This window comes from Euleptes europaea, chromosome 12, assembly GCF_029931775.1.
Source record: "Euleptes europaea isolate rEulEur1 chromosome 12, rEulEur1.hap1, whole genome shotgun sequence".
NCBI classification, from domain to species: Eukaryota; Metazoa; Chordata; class Lepidosauria; order Squamata; family Sphaerodactylidae; genus Euleptes; species Euleptes europaea.
Window position 1 is genome coordinate 2,265,754 of NC_079323.1, and position 18,716 is coordinate 2,284,469.

At 46.8% G+C, this 18,716-nt stretch overlaps 1 protein-coding gene across 1 annotated transcript in view; it reads left to right on the forward strand.

The window, feature by feature from the left end:
- PDE2A (phosphodiesterase 2A) overlaps positions 1-18,716 on the forward strand; it is a 313,135-nt gene that overhangs the window by 264,357 nt on the left and 30,062 nt on the right. The window contains exons 8-12 of the mRNA XM_056858812.1: positions 746-905; positions 1,196-1,248; positions 4,848-4,922; positions 8,414-8,455; positions 13,169-13,237. Of these exons, the coding sequence (XP_056714790.1) occupies positions 746-905; positions 1,196-1,248; positions 4,848-4,922; positions 8,414-8,455; positions 13,169-13,237 (399 nt within the window). The remainder of the gene's footprint in view (positions 1-745; positions 906-1,195; positions 1,249-4,847; positions 4,923-8,413; positions 8,456-13,168; positions 13,238-18,716) is intronic.

Consider the following 18,716-nt stretch of genomic DNA (forward strand, 5'->3'; position numbering starts at 1 on the left):
GCTCTCCTCATTCCATGCCTCTAGGAACAGACTCAGTCCAACATGTTTGGTGGTGGGAGTGCTTTCCCCACCTGCTCAGTTGCCGAGCAATCCTATGCAGACATGCTCCAATCCATTGGAATGAATGGGCTTAGACTGCAGTAACTCTCCTTAGGATTCATTCCACTATTGGTCTTCGCCATAAGAACATAAGAATAGCCCTGCTGGATCTGACCAAGGCCCATCAAGTCTAGCAGTCCGTTCACACAGTGGCCAACTAGGTGCCTCCAGGAAGCCCACAAACAAGACGACTGAAGCCGCTTTATCATCCCCGTGTTCCTTTACAGCACCTAATCTAATAGGCCTGCTCCTCTGATCCTGGAGAGAACAGGCATGCATCATGACTAGTATCCATTTTGACTAGTAGCCCTGGATAGCCCTATCCTTCATGAACATGTCCACTCCCCTCTTAAAGCCTTCCAAGTTGGCAGCCATCACCACATCCTGGGGCAGGGAGTTCCACAGTGTAACTTCGCATTGTGTGAAGAAATCCTTCCTTTTATCTGTTTTGAATCTCTCATCCTCCAGCATCAGCAGATGACCCCGCATTCTGGTATTACGAGAGAAGGAGAAAAGCTTCTCCCTGTCCACTCTCTCCACACCATGCATCATTTTATAGACCTCTATCATGTCTCTCCTTAACCGCCGTCTTTCCAAGCTAAACAGCCCTAAGCGTTTTAACATTTGCCAATGTGGTTTCTTGCAGATCCTCGTGGCCTACAAGCGCATCCAAGCCCTGCAGAAGCGGCGGCCCCAACCCCAGGTCAGCCCGCCCGCCAACTCCTTGCAGAACTCCTTAGCTAAAGCCGACAAGGCCCCCAAGAGCAGCTACAGTGACCTGGACCGCAAGATCCTCCAACTGTGCGGTAAGGGGGGCATCAGAATGGACAGTGAAACAGTCCTGGGAGCAGCAGTAAGCAGCCGGTATGATCCTGGCAACCGAGATACCGAGCAGAGAGAGGGGATCCTCTTGGCGAGAGCGGAAAGCATTTTGAGAGAGACCTTTAAAGCCGAAAGGGCTCTTTGGGAAATTTGGTGATGGATTCTCCAGTGCATCGAACAGTCAGACTGTTATTTGTCTCTCTCCTGCCTGGTTTATTTCGTATTCTGTCCTAGCACGAAAGCTGGGTTATGTTCTCGTTTGTTCCTTTTGCAGGGGAGCTGTATGATTTGGACGCAGCTTCGCTCCAGCTCAAAGTCATTAATTATGTGAGTACTTTTGAACTGCGGCTCTTGATTTTCATCTTGCCTGTGTTCATTGCTTCTCTCCATCTCCACTGGATTAAAACCAGACAGCCTTCTCTTCCTGCCGTCCTCTCTCAGGCCAAGCTTAGAAGAAGAAGAAAAGATGGGTTTTATACCCTGATTTTCTCTACCTTACCTAACCTACCTCACAAGGTTGTTGTGATTATACAGGGGAGGAGTGGGGAATAATGTAAGTAGCCTTGATTCCCCATTGGGGAAAAAGGTGGAGTACAAAGCAAATAAATAAATAAAGTCCTAAACACTTAAAATAAATTTAACACTTTTCAGGCTATGAGCACACTTTTAAAATGGTATTAAAATATCAATTAATAATAATATTAATTAAAAGCGATTTAGGTGTTGCATCAAAATGTTGCATGAGGAAATTGAAATTCTTCAAGACTGTCTTTTCCTTGGCTCCATCATCAACCAAAAGGGAGGCTGCGGCCAAGAAATCAGAAGGAGATTGAGACTGGGAAGGGCAGCCATGAAGGAGCTAGGAAAGATTCTGAAGTGTAAAGATGTGTCACTGGCCACCAAGATCAAGTCAATTCATGCCATCGTATTTCCTGTTACTATGTATGGCTGTGGAAGCTGGACAATGAAGAAAGCTGATAGGAAGAAAGTAGATTCCTTTGAAATGGGGGGTTGGAGGAGAGTGTTACAGATACCCTGGACCGCCCAAAAAGACAAATCAGTGGGTTCTAGATCAAATCAAGCCTGAACTGACCCTAGAAGCTAAAATGTCTAAACTGAGGCTATCATACTTTGGACACATTATGAGAATACAAGAGTCACTGGAAAAGACCATCATGCTAAGAAAAGTTCAGGGCAGCAGGAAAAGAGGAAGATTCAACTAGAGCCAGATTGACTCTATAAAGGAAGCCCCGGCCCTCAGTTTGCAAGATCTGAGCAAGGCTGTTAACGACAGGATGTTTTGGAGGACTTTGATTCATAGGGTCGCCATGAGTCGGAAGCGACTTGACGGCACTTAACACACACACACATCAAAATGTTCTAGTACATTGAATATACTATATATAAGTCATGAAGCTGTGCTGATCTTTTATATTTAAGCACATTAGCAAATGACTTAATCCTTTGTTTGCTGAAGCCTCAGCGGATTAGTGGGGTGAGTTTGGTCTCAGCTTGTTGGGCATACGAGCTACGAATCCTGGAGGAGACACATGGTGGCAGCCATGTGGCAACCTTGTCCTGATACACTGTCCCTCAGCTTTGCCAAGATGCCCCCCCTCCAAAATGCCTGCTACTCAGTGGAAGCGCCTCTGCTTGGCGTGCAGAATGTCCCAAGTTCAATCCCCGGCATCCCCAGTTAAAAGGACCAGGCAGTAGGTGATGTGAAAGGCCTCTGCCTGAGACCCTGGAGAGCCATGGAGAGGGGCTGTAGCTTAGTGGGAGAGAATCTGCTTGGCATGTAGAAGGGCTCTCTAGGGTTTCCAGAGGAGACAGTATTGACCTTGAGGGACTGATGGTCTGATTCACATGTGTCCAGTGAAGTCTGCCTTCCTTGGAATATTAAGCAAAGCAAGAGTAGGCACTTATGGCACAAAAAGCACTACAAAAGAATGCTGAACAACATGTTTGTAACGACAAATTAAACAAACAATACAACCAAGAACAGAAGGAAATTCCTGTTACATGTGTAGAAAAGTCACCACGTTCCTGCAGTGTACACAGGTAAGTGAAGTGACCAAATATCAAAGTCCTAGAATGCCATGAGTAGAGAGAAAATAGGCTTCCGGTAATGAGTCCTATTTCGCTGGTGCTTTGTCAATTCAGGCAATCCTGTGACGTTCCGTCAAGCTTCCACGGAACATATGTTCCGGACAAGAAGGCCTATAGCCTGACAGTACTAACATAGTAACAGGGAATACGATGGCATGAATGGACTTGATCTTGGTGGCCAGTGACACATCTTTACACTGCAGAATCTTTCCTAGCTCCTTCATGGCATATAGCCTGACAGTACTAACGGATGCCAAAATGCCTGCACTCTGTTTTCATTGCAAGAGAGAGAGATCAAAACAAGTCCACCGTTAAAGTGAGGTTCATCTTTGGGCCATTTTATTATTGCTATCATTTTTACTGCATTGGAGAAAGCATCGCTGTGGACAGACCTGTCTTGGCGGCAGCTGCAAGTCCCCTGCTGGCTGCGGGGCCTTTTCCAGCTCCTTTGCATGAGAGGTTGAGAGGGCTCCCCTCTACCAAGAAAGAGGCGGCCCCTGGCCTGAGTGGGAGCATGGCCGGAGTCCAGGCAAAATTAGCCCTCCTGCTGGTAGACCCTTTGACCCTGGCCCCAAGCCCTCCTCTGCCGCCCTGCATCTTAGAGAGAGCAGCTGAGATTCAGCATAAGGGAAAAATGCCAAGGAAGAGCTGTTCTCTAGGGTTTCCAGCTGCAGGTTGGGAAATTCCTGGAGATTGGGCGGGGGGGGGGAGCCTAGGAAGGGTGCAGGGTTCCCAGACCCCCACCAGAAGCACGGGAACCCATTATGGTTGCCAACCTCCAGGTACTAATTACTATGCTACAGTATGACACTCTCACATCTTTAATGCATCAAACAATGTTGCCATAACTCAAATAACAAGAGGACATCACGTAAGTCCTAATTATAAGTAACTTTTTTTACGTTGGTCTTGAAAGCTTAGTCAACCTTCCAAAGTTGTTAAACTAAGCTTTCACGAACAATGTAAAAAAAGTTACTTATACCTTGTTATTAATTGTTAATAGTACTTGTGTGTGTGTTAAGTGCCATCAAGTCACTTCCGACTCATGGCGACCCTATGAATTAATGTCCTCCAAAATGTCCTGTCTTTGACAGCCTTGCTCAGGTCTTGCAAATTAATAGTACTTACCTGAAAATATATTCAATTTGCACTTATTGCACTTACCTGATTGTTAGCCTAACTTTGCTACATTTTTATTGTACTTATGTAACACAGCATTTTTATCCCCTTGTGTGGCTTGACAACCTCCAGGTACTAGCTGGAGATCTCCCGCTGTTACAACTGATCTCCAGCCCATTGAGATCAGTTCCCCTGGAGAAAATGGCCGCTTTGGCCATTGGACTCTATGGCATAGAAGTCCCTCCCCTCCCCAAACCCCGCCCTCCTCAGGCTCTGCCCCAAAAATATCCAGATATTTCCCAACCCATAGCTGGAAACCCTAGATCCCCTGCTTACCAGCCCAAATACCAGAGCTTCCCCACATCACTGGCAACATGATGACATCACATCTGGTGCACGCCAGAAGTGATGTCAACACATCACCGATGACAGAGGCCTAGGCATGAGTTTGCTGCCGGAAAATCCCCCCTCCGTCCTTTGCCAGTTGCCAGGGGGTACCTGGCAATCCTAGAAGGGTGGGCTTTGGGGAGGGACCTCAGCAAGGTATCATGCCATAGAGCCCCACCCTCCGAAGCAGACATTTTCTCCAGGGGAATAATCCCAGGAGATCTCCAGCCACCACCCGGAGGTTAGCAACCCTATTTGTTCTTGTTACTAACAGGCCTCTCTCTTTCTCTCTCTCTCTCTCTCTCTCTCAGCTGAAGCAAGAAACCCAGTCTCCCTGTTGCTGCCTCCTCTTGGTCTCAGAAGATAACCACCAGCTCTTCTGCCAGGTGGGTGATGCCAAAGCTTCAAGCTCCCAAGCGGTCCCTGCTCCAGGGGGTACAGCTAATGCAGCCTAGAGTGTGCCAGTAAGACGCATGTTATTTTCCAGGCCCGGCATCTTCCTGCGTGCTGTCGCCCTTTAAGGTGCATCATCATCATCATCACAAAATGTCTGATGATGTAGGTGTGGGGAAACACATCCAGTTCACCAGATTATCCTCCGCCACTCTTGTGGAGGAATGGGGAATCAAACCCGGTTTTCCTGATCAGAGTCCACTGCTCCAAACCACCGCTCTTGAAGTGAAAGAAAACTGGTATAAAACATTTTACAGATGGTATCTGACTCCTAACATGCTTTCTCAGATGACCACTCCTGGTAAAAGGGGCGCCTGTTGGAAATGTCAAGATACGGACGGTTCCTATTTTCATGTTTGGTGGACATGTCCAAAGATACAAACATATTGGAAAAGAATTCATCAAGAATTGCAGTTGATGCTAAATATTAAGTTCACATTTGACCCAAAACTTTATTTACTCAGTATAACGCCACAAAACTTGCCTTTAAAATATCACGATGTTTTTAAGTATGCTACAACTGCAGCCAGAACGGTTTTGGCAAGAACCTGGAAACAAAATCATATCCCCGAAATAGAAATCTGGAAAGAAAAATTGTTGGAATATGCCAGCATGGCTAAGATGACTCACGAGATAAACTCAAAACCCAGTGAATTTAAAGAGCAATTTGACGACAAGTGGACGTTATTTTATACTTATATGACCTGCAACTAACCAGTTGAAATATGCTGGCATCATATTATAGAATTCTGTTTTAAATAATTGCTAAGTTAATAATAAATTCTTATACTATAGAATAGTATTATAAATAGAACAACTTAATGACACACTGTATCAATTTTCTTTTCCTTATTATTATTACTATTTTTTGGCATAGAAAACGTTTTATAATATACATTTACAATATATCATTGAGCTTACTTTTTTATATCTATATAATATTTATATTTACTGTTTTTATATTTACAATGCTTACCCCTCTCCCTTTTTTTTCCTGTACCCCTTCAATTATATAAATAAAAATTATATTAAAAAAAAAAAAACCCACTGCTCTTAACCACTACACCACGCTGGCTCTTTGGGTCCCCGTTAAAGAGAAGAAGAGTTGGTTTTTATACCCCCCCCTTTTCTCTACCTTTTAAGGAGAATCAAACCAGCTTACAATCTCCTTCCCTTCCTCTCCCCACAACAGACACCTTGTGAGGTAGGTGGGGCTGATAGAGTTCGGAGAGAACTGTGACTAGCCCAAGGTCACCCAGGAGGCTGCGTGTGGAGGAATGGGGAATCCAACCCGGTTCTCCAGATTAGAGTCCACTGCTCCAAACCACTTCACCGCACTGGCTCTCAAATGGGGTATGAATGGAACTATCCCAGTCATCTGTAACCTTGTAGAATTTTCCTCCTGAGTCCTGAACATTTTTGTTAGTAGCTTTAAGAAAAAAAACTCCTTTCTTCATTAGGCTGGCTATGGTTTTTAAACCTTTTTTTTTACAAACCCCAACAAGCTGAAACTGCACCGTGAGAAATCAATATCTGTCTTTTGAGATTGTTCGGCGCTGTTCCATATTAGACCATAATAACCAAGCCCCCCTGTTCCCCCCACCCCACGTGAATGGTCTCTGAATGAAGAACCAAAGTATTTATTTAGTGGCAACATTTTTAATACCACTTTCTACCCAAAAGGCTTTCCAAAGCAGCTTACAGAATAAAATCAAACCGTAATACCCAAAAGCTAATTCAAATGACAGCTAAAACGTTGTAAAATATTTCATAAATCAGAAACCACAGAAAACAATCACGCTCTAAAAGATTATATTTCAATCCCAAGCACCTGTCAGAATAAAATAAGTCTCTCCCTGCCCGTAAAACAAGGCAAGGGAGAGAGAAAGATGAGCCTGTCGGGGAAGCTGATTTGACAGCGGAGGGGAAGATATTCTTGCATCAAGGGGCAGAGGAGGAAGTCAGATGGCCCAGGGTTGCCAGTCAATGGAGATCAGCTCCCCTGGAGAAAATATCCGCTTTGGCCATTGGACTCTATGGCATTGACGTCCCTCCCCAAACCCTACCTTCCTCAGGCTCCCACCCCAAAAATCTCCAAGTATTTCCCAACCTGGAGCTGGCAACCCTGCCCAGGGACCAGGAGAGGCAGATGGTGGAGGCTGCAATCGATCCCCAGGAGCAAGCAGAGGGCCAGTCTTTGTGGGGGTCCCTGGTACCTGCAGGGTGCAAGCTGGCCAGCCCAAGCAAGCCAGTGTTTGGGTCTTAGCTGTGCTTTCTCCCAGTTGCCCTCCAAAAACTATTCCAGACAATTAGGGGAGGGGCCGTGGCTCAGTGGTAATGCATCTGCTTGGCATTCAGAAGGTCCCAGGTTCAATCTCTGTCATCTCCAGTTAAAGGGACTGGGCAAGTAGGTGATGTGAAAGACCTCTGCCTGAGACCCTGGAGGGCCATGGAGTGGGGCTGTGGCTCAGTGATAGAGCCTCTGCTTGGCATGCAGAAGGTTCCAGGTTTGATCCCCGGCATCTCCAGTTAAAAGGACTAGGCAAGTAGGGGATGTGAAAGACCTCTGTGCCTGAGACCCTGGAGAGCTGCTGCCAGACAATACTGAGTTTGATGGACCAAGGGTCTGATTCACTATAAGGCAGCTTCATGTGTTCAGTCACCAAAAGGGCTGATCTGTCCCCGCTCACCTCAGCCTGAAGGCGAGTTGAGCAGGAGAACCTCCGTGACGGATCTCCAAGTGGGAGGCCTCATCTGGTATTCCTGAAGACCCTTTGGACCCAGATCCACTAAGGACCTTAGAAGTAAAAAAAACCACCCCCTTAAACTGGGCTCAGCCACACACGGGATAGTTGGATCCTTGGGCTCATGCGCGCTCTCCTGCTCGTTGCTGGTAAAAGACAGCTGGCTGCATCTGTTTTACAGAAAGTCTTCAAAGGCAGCTCCACATAGAGCTTCCCCATGCATCAGTCTAGCCTAGATGTCTAAAAGCTTGATAGATTTGGTACGCTTTTGTAATGCTCACAGAGGAAGGGCTTTGGCGCACTTCCGCTGTATAACCTGTATTCATCTGCCTAGTTTGCAGAGATGGTGCTTCACACTGTTGCTGGCACGGCACAGTTGAATAGGCAATTAATGCATCCTTTTAATCTTAAAGATATAAATTCTCTCTAGAGGTGTGCAGCCCCAACTATCCTTCCTTTCAATGAATTTAAGGCTTTTTAAGCAGGTCTTATTTTACCTTGCTTATTGCTGCTGCTTTACTGAAGAATGCCTAATCAAGTTTTATTTATTTAGTGGGTTTTAATCTTTTGCATTTTGCAAAGTTCCTTGAGACTTTGGGTTGGAGGTGGTCTAGCAAAGACTTTGAGATTAATATAAATAAATGCAGGTTTTCACTTTTCCCGTTGTTTGTTTCTTACAGGTTGTCGGGGATAAAGTGCTGGAAGAGGAGATCAGCTTTCCGGTGAGTGGCTCAACGTTTTCCATCTGCAAAATTCAGCCACTGTTTTCCAACCTGCTGACCTTTACGGGCAGGGGTTGTTGACTGATGCTGGGTGAGCTCTTGGGGTTGGTAAGGTGTAGCATTTGCCAGACCCTCAACAGTGGCTTGGGTCACATACCCTCCACCCCATTCCAAAAAAGACCCCACTGCTCATTTGCATGGAGCTCCTGAGACACTCCAGGGAAAGACAGGCATAGAAATATGTTCAGTAAAAAGGAAACAAGAGGGTTCCTCTTGGCTTCTTTTCCCTGCTTCTTCCAATGCGAGTGGACCTACCGAGATGCTTGGAGACTCCAAGTCTTGGCCAATCAGTTCCTCTGGAGGGCCAACAACAGGGCATTGAGGCCAAGGCCTTCTCCTGATAAGAACCTAAGAAGAGCCCTGCTGGATCAGACCAGTGAGGGTCCATCCAGTCCAGCATCCTGTCTCACACAGTGGCCAACCAGTTCCTCTGGAGGTCCAACAGGGCACAGAGGCCAAGGCCTTCCCTTGATGAGAACCTAAGAAGACCCCTGCTGGATCAGAGCAGTGGTCCATCTAGTCCAGCATCTTGTCTCACACAGTGGCCAACCAGATCCTCTTGAGATACTGGACTAGATGGATCACAGGGCACAGAGGCTGCCTTCCCCTGAGAAGAACATCAGAAGAGCCCTGCTGGATCAGGCCAGTGGTCCATCTAGGCAAGCACCTTGTTCCACACACGGGCCAACCAGTTACTCTGGAAGACCAACAACTGGGCATAGAAGCTGAGGCCTTCCTCTAATAAAAACCTAAGAAGAGTCCTGCTGGATCAGACCAGGGAGGGTCCCTCTAGTCCTGCATCCCATCTCACACAGAGGCCATCCAGTTCATCTGGAGGTCCAACAACAGGGCACAGGGGCCAAGGCCTTCATAAGAATCTAATAATAGCCCTGCTAGATCAGGCCAGTGGTCCATCTCGTCCAGCATCCTGTCCCACAAAACGGCCAGCCAATTCCTCTGGAGGGCCAACAAGAGGGCAGAGAGGCCGGGGCCTTCCCCTGATAAGAACCTCAGAAGAGCCCTGCTGGATCAGACCAGTGAGGGTCCCTCTAGTCCAGCATCTTGTCTCACACAGTGGCCAACCAGATCCTGTTGAGGATGCTGGACTAGATGGATCACTACTGTGATCCAGCAGGGCTCGTCTGATGTTCTTATGTTCCTGTGCCACTGAAATGAATGACAGCAATGCAAGTGCCCAGTAGAGCTGGGATTGTGGCCTGTTCAAGAGACAGCCAAGGAAACGGTGTCTCCAGACGGCTGGATAGAGCCATCGATCTCCACCGAGAGGATGGCGCAGGTAGATAATAGCGCCGTAATCGGTGACGGCCGGAAGGTTAACTGATGTTTGTGCACAAGACATTGCGCTGAGAGCGCCGGAGCTTCTGTCTCCTTGATTTATGTACCGTACATAATCTCCTCCCGCTGAAATATTCAACAGCCTTCAGAAGGCTTCGGCGCGGTTGTGCGTGTCACCGTGATAAGGGTGTGGGATGCAGAGTGAATACCAAAATACCATGGCGTTATGCACAGCTGAGCTCGGGTGAAAAGGGGCCGTATGCAATTGCCGAAGCTGTATCATTAATAAAGACCGGGGGATCTTTCCCTCTCTTATAATAGACTAGACCCCACTTTACTGAAGTCCTCTGGACAGAAATGTAGTGAGGACTGCTTACCTACTGGGGAAAAGGAACTCTTTCTTAGTAAAACAAGGGCCTCTGAGAAAGCCCTGTTCCCATAAATCATAACATCACAGAGCTGGAAAAAGTACAGAAGAGGGCATCCAAGACGCTTAGAGGGTTGGTGTGTCTTTCCTATGAGGCTGAAGAGTCTGGGACTTCTCCGTTTAGAAAAGAGGCCACTAAGGAATGACATGATAGATAAAGGTTTATAAAATTATGCATGGGGAGGAGAGAATAGACAAAGAGAGATTTTTCTCCCTCTTCCAAAGTACTAGAAGGCATCCAAGTGAGCTGATGGGCTGTAGATTAAGGTTGAACAAAAGGAAAATGTTTAAAATGTGGAATCTGCCACCAGAGGGGATAGTGATGGCCACAGGCATAGACGGCTTTAAAGGGGGATTAGACAGTTTCATGGAGGACAGGTCTATCTGTGGTGACTAATGGGAAAGTCCACCTTCAGAGGCCATCAGCGTCTGAATCCCAGCGCCAGGAGGCAACATCAGGGGAAGGCCTCGGCCTCTATGCTCTGTTGTTGGACCTCCAGAAGAACATGAGAAAGGCCCTGCTGGATCAGACCCAGGCCCATTAAGTCCAGCAGTCTGTTCACACAGTGGCCAACCAGGTGCCTCTAGGAAGCCCACCAGCAAGACGGCTGCCGCAGCACCATCCTGCCTGTGTTCCACAGCACTTAATATATTTGGCATGCTCCTCTGATCCTGGAGAGGATAAGAAGCATCATGACTAGTATCCATTTTGACTAGTAGCCATGGATAGCCCTCTCCTCCATGAACATGTCCACTCCCCTCTTAAAGCCTTCCAAGTTGGCAGCCATCACCACGTCCTGGGGTGATGTGAACTGGTTGGCCACAGTCTGAGACAGGATGCTGGACTAGATGGACCCTCACTGGCCTGATGCAGCAGGGCTCCTTTAGGTTGTTATGATCTAATATTCTTAATGAAGTTACCACTGGAGAAGAAGAGGAAGAGGAGTTGGTTTTGATATGCCGATTTTCTCTATCTTTAAGGAGAATCAAAACAGCTTACAATCACCTTCCCTTCCCCTCCCCACAACAGACACCTTGTGAGGTAGGTGGGGCTAAGAGTTTGTAGAGAACTGTGACTGGCCCAAGGTCACCCAGCAGGCTTCCTGTGGAGGAGTGGGGAAACCAACCCAGTTCACCAGATTAGAGTCCGCCGCTCATGTGGAGGAGTGGGGAATCAAACCCGGTTCTCCATATTAGACTCCGCTGCTCTTAACCACTACACCATGCTGGCTCTCAAGTGTCATACCTGTCTAATAATCATCCTCGTAAATATAGTAGGTTGTTCTGAGCGTCCCAACATTGCAGTGTTCCATATTTTCCCACCCAATGTTGTGAGACCACAGCATGAGGCAAATTTGACTGAACGTTACAGAGAGGGAGATGGAACCAGACCCTGGTTAGCTGCCTGGTTTTAGCAGCAGTTATGGGTTTTAAGTAACATCTAATTCCTCTCTGCAGTTGCTCTCTCAAGGCCAACTCGATCATTATTCAAAGAAGACCACAGCAGTTCTCAGCATGATTACTCAGAATTAACACTTACGAGCCTTTGCTCAAGATCACGGAACAGGGTCTAGTTGCTAAATACCCTTGAATTGCCCTATGGGTGGCATAAAAGTGCCATATAAGGGGTAGCACATGCGTAGGAGTCAAGTAAGGATTATGATAATTTACAGGTGAGCAGCCCGGCAGGGAGCAATCATTTTTTCAGGATGTGATTCAGATGTTATCCAGCACACATGAGCCCCTGAATCTGCCTTATCCTGGGTCATCGCAATATAAATATGAGGGGGAGTGGTAATAATGACAGTCCAATGTAGAAAAGAAAAGAAAACATACCCCAAATATTGAAATTATCAAATATTATTATATAATGCTTACACATTCACATCTGTATGTAAAGTAATGAAAATCACATATATTGTTCAGGCATCACAATATTAAACAGCGGTTACAAAAGATGCTTTAAATACAGACACTGCAATTACACGAAATAATAATATAACTGGCGGCGAAATGTCAAAACAGTTTAACAGCTGTGACCTTGTTCCAGTTAGCTGTATCTGACAACAATCCTGTTCCTCTCTTCTTAACAAGTACCTAGGTTCAAGACTCGTTTCATCAAAAAACTTCATCGGAAGTCTTGCAATAAGCTGCAATTATATAATCAAGTGAACACATTATTTCATTATAGTCAAAACTCGCCCACATAACAGTATTATTGTTCAAAAAATATTTAGTTCGGACTGGGTCAGACTTAGGGAGCAATCCTGAGCAGGTCTACTTAGAGCAACTGCCCTATGAGGAGCGGTTAAAACGCTTAGGGCTGTTTAGCCTGAAAAGACGGCGGTTAAGGAGAGACATGATAGAGGCCTATAAAATGATGCATGGTTTGGAGAGAGTGGACAGGGAGAAGCTTTTCTCCTTCTCTCATAATACCAGTACCGCGGGGTCATCTGCTGAAGCTGGAGGGTGAGAGATTCAAAACAGAGAAAAGGAAGTATTTCTTTACATAACACATAGTTTAATTGTGGAACTCCCTGCCCCAATATGTGGGGATGTCTGCCAACTTGGAAGGCTTGAAGAGGGGAGTAGACATGCTCATGGAAGAGAAGGGTATTCATGGCTACTGGTCAAAATGGATACTAGTCATGATGCATACCTATTCTCTCCAGGATCAGAGGAGCAGGCCTGTTATCTTAGGTGCTGTGGAAGACAGGCAGGATGCTGCTGCTGCAGTCGTCTGGTTTGTGGGCTTCCTAGAGGCCCCTGGTTGGTCTTTCTTATGTTCTTATTTTCAAAGCACCCATTTTCTCCAGGAGAACTGATCCCTGTCGTCTGGGGATCACCCGTAATTCCTAGAGATCCCCAGGCCCCACCTGGAGGTTGGAAAACCCAGCCATTCCTCACAACTCTCTCTTTTCTCCGCACAGCTCACATTTGGCCGTCTGGGAAAGGTGGTAGAGGAGAAGAAATCCATCACTCTGCAAGATATCAGTGCGGTGAGTTAACTGAACTAGCTTGTCTCTCTGTGAGTGTGCATGCATGTGTGTGTGGTGGGTGTGTTCCTGGAAAGCGAGAGCTTTGTATCCACCACGGCTTCCTCTTGGACTATGCTGGAATGAGCGAGATGTAGGCTGTGTTCTTTGGCCCTAAACGGCTTATGAAACATCGCCTCTTTAGAACGGTGTTTTTCTTACCACAAAGTCTAACGGTGGTTCCCGGGATTCTTTATTTGGGCCAACTGGTACCTCTGTTATCCTCTCCTTTAAAAATAATCTCTCTTGCATCCAAGCACCTCACTGCTTTGACCTTTACGTATTGTCCCTCTTAGCAGCGTTGATCCCCCACTAGAGTTTTCTGTGTCTTAGCAAAATCGCCGCCAGTAGCAAGCAGGTATCTTCCAAGATGGCGATGAGATAAGAGCTTCGGTTTCAGTGCTCTGTAAATTCTGACTTTCCCCCCTCACTGCTGTTATCCAGCTGGCTCAGCTGTTGAATACTGGAGTTTTATCGCCTTATAATAGCAGCTTTGACGATAAAGGGAGTCAAGGTTGGCAAATTCCGTGGACTGGAAGGGTTTTAAATCTTCTTACTGAGTTCAAACGGGAGCTGGAAAACGCCCACAGGACTTGGAGGAAGCAATTTCTCCCCCGGCTAGCAAACAGACAAAAATAGCCGACTCCTTTGTACCTGGGAACTCTATAGCATATAATATTCCTATTTCAAACCAATTTACTCCATTGGAGGTTAATACTAATGATTCTGTTGCTGGTGAAATGGCCACCAGTAGCATGGACTGGCTGGATACAGAAATGAATCATAGAGTTGGAAGCGACCACCCAGTTCATCTAATTAGCCCCCTGCACAATTCAGGAAATTCACAACTATGTCCCCCCCCCACAACACACACACCCAGTGACCCCTACTCTATGCCCAGAAGGTGGCAAAAAAATAATTAAAAAAACCCTCCAGGATCCCTGTCCAAAGAGGCAGATGATCAAGGAACACAGGCAATGCTCTGCAAATGTATGCAAATGGACATTAAGGCGTAACTTGATTATAACTTTCGGCGTTTCTTCAAAGCTGTGGGATGTGTAAGATTACAAAGCGGCCATTAAATAATAAGCTACGGATAGAGTAACAGCCTTATCTTTATCAGACAGCAGATGGAGTAAACGATACCCATAGGAACATACAGAAAAGTGTGAAATCAATGGAATTATAAAATAAGATCTTACAGAAGAATATAAATCACAACTGAATAAACTATTTAAAAAATCTCACAGAGTTTTGTCCAAAGAGACAAATTCAAGGAGCGTAGGGGGTGCTCTGCAATCCCCTCCAGCTTTCTCTACCTGTCTCCTGGTGAGCATCAGATCCCCAGAGGTCAAAGTGTAACTTCCATGTGGCTACTGGGAGCGGGCGTGATGATGCACCAAGCCTCTGGGGGTATGTTGAGTGCTTTTCAGCAGCAGGTTTTGGCACTCCAAATTGCAGAACAATCCAGTAATGCCGAACAATAAAAATGCATACCTTTCCATACAGTCTGGTGTCAGATGCAACTCTAAGGGGGGGGGGGGGTTCAAGCTCCGTCATTCTCTGTTCCTGGCCGAAGCCGTGCAGCTTCTCCAACTTGAACAAAGGGACGGAAGCCCATCATACTGGTGGCCTCTCTTGAGGGCCGCCAAAGTTCAGAGCTCCATGAATAGTGACAAAGTGTTGTACGCCTTCTTCCAATCAATCTCCTCCACTAAGTAACAAGAAAGCCAACTTTGTGTGTTATCTAGTGGGCTTAGAGAGCCATTGTGATGGAGTGGTTAAGAGCGGCAGAGGGGAGGGGCTGTTGCTCAGTGATAGAGCATCTGCTTGGCATGCAGAAGGTCCCAGGCTCAATCCCCGGCATCTCCAGTTAGAGGGTCTAGGCAGGTAGGTGATGTGAAAGACCCCTGCCTGAGACCCTGGAGAGCTGCTGCCGGTCAGAGTAGACAATACTGGCCTTAATGGACCAAGAGTCTGATTCCGTATAAGGCAGCTTCATGTGTTCTAATCTGGAGAACCGGGTTTGATTCCCCACTCCTCCACATGAGCGGCAAACTCTAATCTGGAGAACCGGGTTCGATTCCCCACTCCTCCACATGACGCCTGGTGGGTGACCACGGGCCAGTCACAGCTCTCTCCAAACTCTCTCAGCTTCACCTACCTCACAGGGTGTCTGTTGTGGGGAGGGGAAGGGAAGGGAAGGAGATTGTAAACTGGCTTGATTTTAAACCGGTTTGATTCTCCTTAAAAGGTAGAGAAAGTTGGCATATAAAAACCAACTCTTCTTCTTCTTAAATGTGACCCTTTGGCATATAAAAAACCAACCCTTCTTCTTCTTAAATGTGACCCTTTTGATTAGCTGGCAAGCGTATTTTTTCATCCAAGGAGAAAGACAAATAACTCAGGCAGGTACAGAAGCTAATTTCACACCAAAGGTCAGCCCAGAGCATCAGCTTGACGGGCTGAGATGATGAGCCGTTCGCCCTGATCCAGGAGTAGAAGAGAGATTTTTCCGCAGGGAGCAAAAAGCTTGATTTGCAGCAGAGAGGGGCAGAAGGGAAAGGAAATCCCACACTTTGCACAGCATGTTTCTGACAAAGAAGGGGGCTGACTACAAAACAAAGCTCTGAACAACTTAACCGAACAGTTACTTTATATATTGCCCACCTTTCTGCCTGAGATTTGAGGCGGATTACAAAATATATAAGCAGAGCAATCAGACAGGAGGAGACGTGTGACATAAAGTGAAAAATGAAGTTCGCTGTTTGTGACCATGAGTGTGTTAAGGCAGCCAAGCCTGTATAAGGGAGGAAGTAAAGGGGTCACGCCCAGATCTGGACCACCCAGTCTGGCCCAGTCTTGTCAGATCTCAGAGGTTAAGCAGGATCAGTACTTGGATGGGAGACCACCGAGGAAGTCCAGGGTTGCTACGCAGAGGCAGGCAATGGCAAGCCACCTCTGTCTATCTTTTGCCCTGACCTGGATGGCTCAGGCTAGCCTGATCTCATCAGATCTCAGAATCTAAGCAGGGTCGGCCCTGCTTAGTACTTGGATGGGAGACCACCAAGGAAGTCCAGGGTTGTGACAGAGAGGCAGGGAATGGCAAACCACCTCTGTGTGTCTCCTGCCTTGCCCTGGATTGTCCAGGCTAGCCTGATCTCATCAGGTCTCGCAAGCTAAGCAGGGTCGGCCCTGATCAGTACTTGGATGGGAGACCACCGAGGAAGTCCTGGGTCGCTATGCAGAGGCAGGCAATGGCCAACCACCTCTGTCTTTATTTTGCCCTGACCTGGATGGCCCTGGCTAGCCCCATCTCATGAGATCTTGGAAGCTAAGCAGGGTCAGCTCCGGTTAGTACTGGATAGGATACCGCCAATGAAGTCCAGGTTCACCATGCAGAGGCAGGCAGCGGCGAACCACCTCTGAACGACTCTTGCCTTGAACACCTCATGAGGATTCACCATAAGTCAGCTTTGACAGCATTTTCCACCACCAAAAGTGTGCTTTGAGGTGGGGATCAATCTCCTCCCTGCCATGGTAGCCCCCCCCCCCCGCCGAGCCTACTCTGTAATGGCAAGAGAGAGTGGAAGAGAATATCAGGGCAGTTAATGAGCAGCAATAATTTGACTTATCGCAGGCTTCCTTGCCGGGCAATGCTCAGAACACCGTGCAGTTTGCCATAAATTAACATGAAAAGTCAATTAAAATAGAATTTCTGTAGAAACATGAACAAGATAGGAAAGGAAGGGAAAGGTACAATAATGACGAGACAAAATGTGGGGACTCGTTAAAGCACCTGAAAAATAAAAAAGCAAGGAAGGCTGAAGAGAGATGGCAAAGAAGGTTCTCACATGCATATAAGAAGCTGCCTTATACTGAATCGGACCATCAGTCCATCAGGGTCACATGAACACATGAAGCTGCCTTATACTGAATCAGACCCTGGGTCCATCCAAGTCAGTATTGTCTGCTCAGACGGGCAGTGGCTCTCCAGGGTCTCAGGCAGAAAAAGGTCTTTCACATCACCTACTTGCCTAGTCCCTTTAACTGGAGATGCCGGGGATTGAACTTGGGACCTTCTGCATGCCAAGCAGGTGCTCTACCAACGAGCCACTGAGGTCTTTCCCATCACCCCCTTCCTGATCCTTTTAACTGGAGATGCCAGGGATTGAACCTGGGACCTTTGGCATGCCAAACAGATGCTCTACCAATGAGCCACTGAGGTCTCTCCCATCACCTACTGCCTGGTCCTTTTAACTAGATGTGCCGGGGATTGAACCTACCTGGGGCAAACCACCCTCTCTCTGCCATGAAAGGTCTCTGGTAGCAAAGCTGGGTTGCCACCTCCAGTTGGAGCCTGGAGATCTCCTGGAATTATAAGTGACCTCCAGACTAGAGAGATGAGTTCCCCTGGAGAAAGTAGTTTCAGAGGGGAGCTGTGTTGGTCTGCAGTAGAAGGAATAGATGTGAGTCCAGTATCACCTTAGCGACCAACCAGGTTTTCGAGTTATGAGCTTTTGAGAGTGGAAGCTTGGTATCTGACCAAGGCAGCTTTCACTCTAGAAAGCTTAGATGCCAAAATTTCTGATGGTCTTTAAGCTGCTTGGCTCGCAGAAGGTTCCAGGTTCAATCCCCGGCATCTCCAGTTAAAGGGACCAGGCAAGTAGGTGATGGGAAAGACCGCTTTCTGCCTGAGACCCTGGAGAGCCGCTGCCGGTCTGAGTAGACAGTACTGACTTAGATAGACCAAGGGTCTGATTCAGCGTAAGGCAGCTTCATGTGTTCATGGGAGTTTTCTCAGCTTGCAATACCCACTTGTATTATGAAGAAAGCCCCCTTAATTTACAGTTATTATTCCATTTGTGTTCTAAAAAATGAACTTTCTAACATGGTTTCCTGTATTTGGCGTGGTTGGCCTGCCAAGACCACTAGATGCCACTGGCCCATAGCCAGGCAGATTACTTTAACCCCTTACTTGTTCTCTATGAAACTCTCCTGGTGGCTGAAATTGGCTTGGGCTTTTTGCAAAAGAGAATTGAATTTACAGAACAATTTGGTACCTAGAAGGTCCAGTAATCCAATCAAGGCTGGGAGGATTGCCGGGAGAGCATCATGTAAATGTGACCTTTGCAAAAGCGGAAAGCAGGAGGACTGGCAGGAGAAAGCCTTCTAGGAAGACCATTTGGAATATAAACTTTTCTCCATAACAACAAACAGAGCAATTACAGCATTTTCTGAACAAACCAATCATTTTAAGAGCCCTGCATGCTGTCCAAGGCACACTGAATCTCAAACACAATGAATCTCACAGAAGCAACTGGGGGGGGGGGAATGCAAATTAGAGGACACCATCCCCCCAGCCAATTTAAAAATCTCAACCTGGCTGGGATTTAAAATCACATTAACTTCACCTACACTACAGTTCCCATGTGGCAGTGTG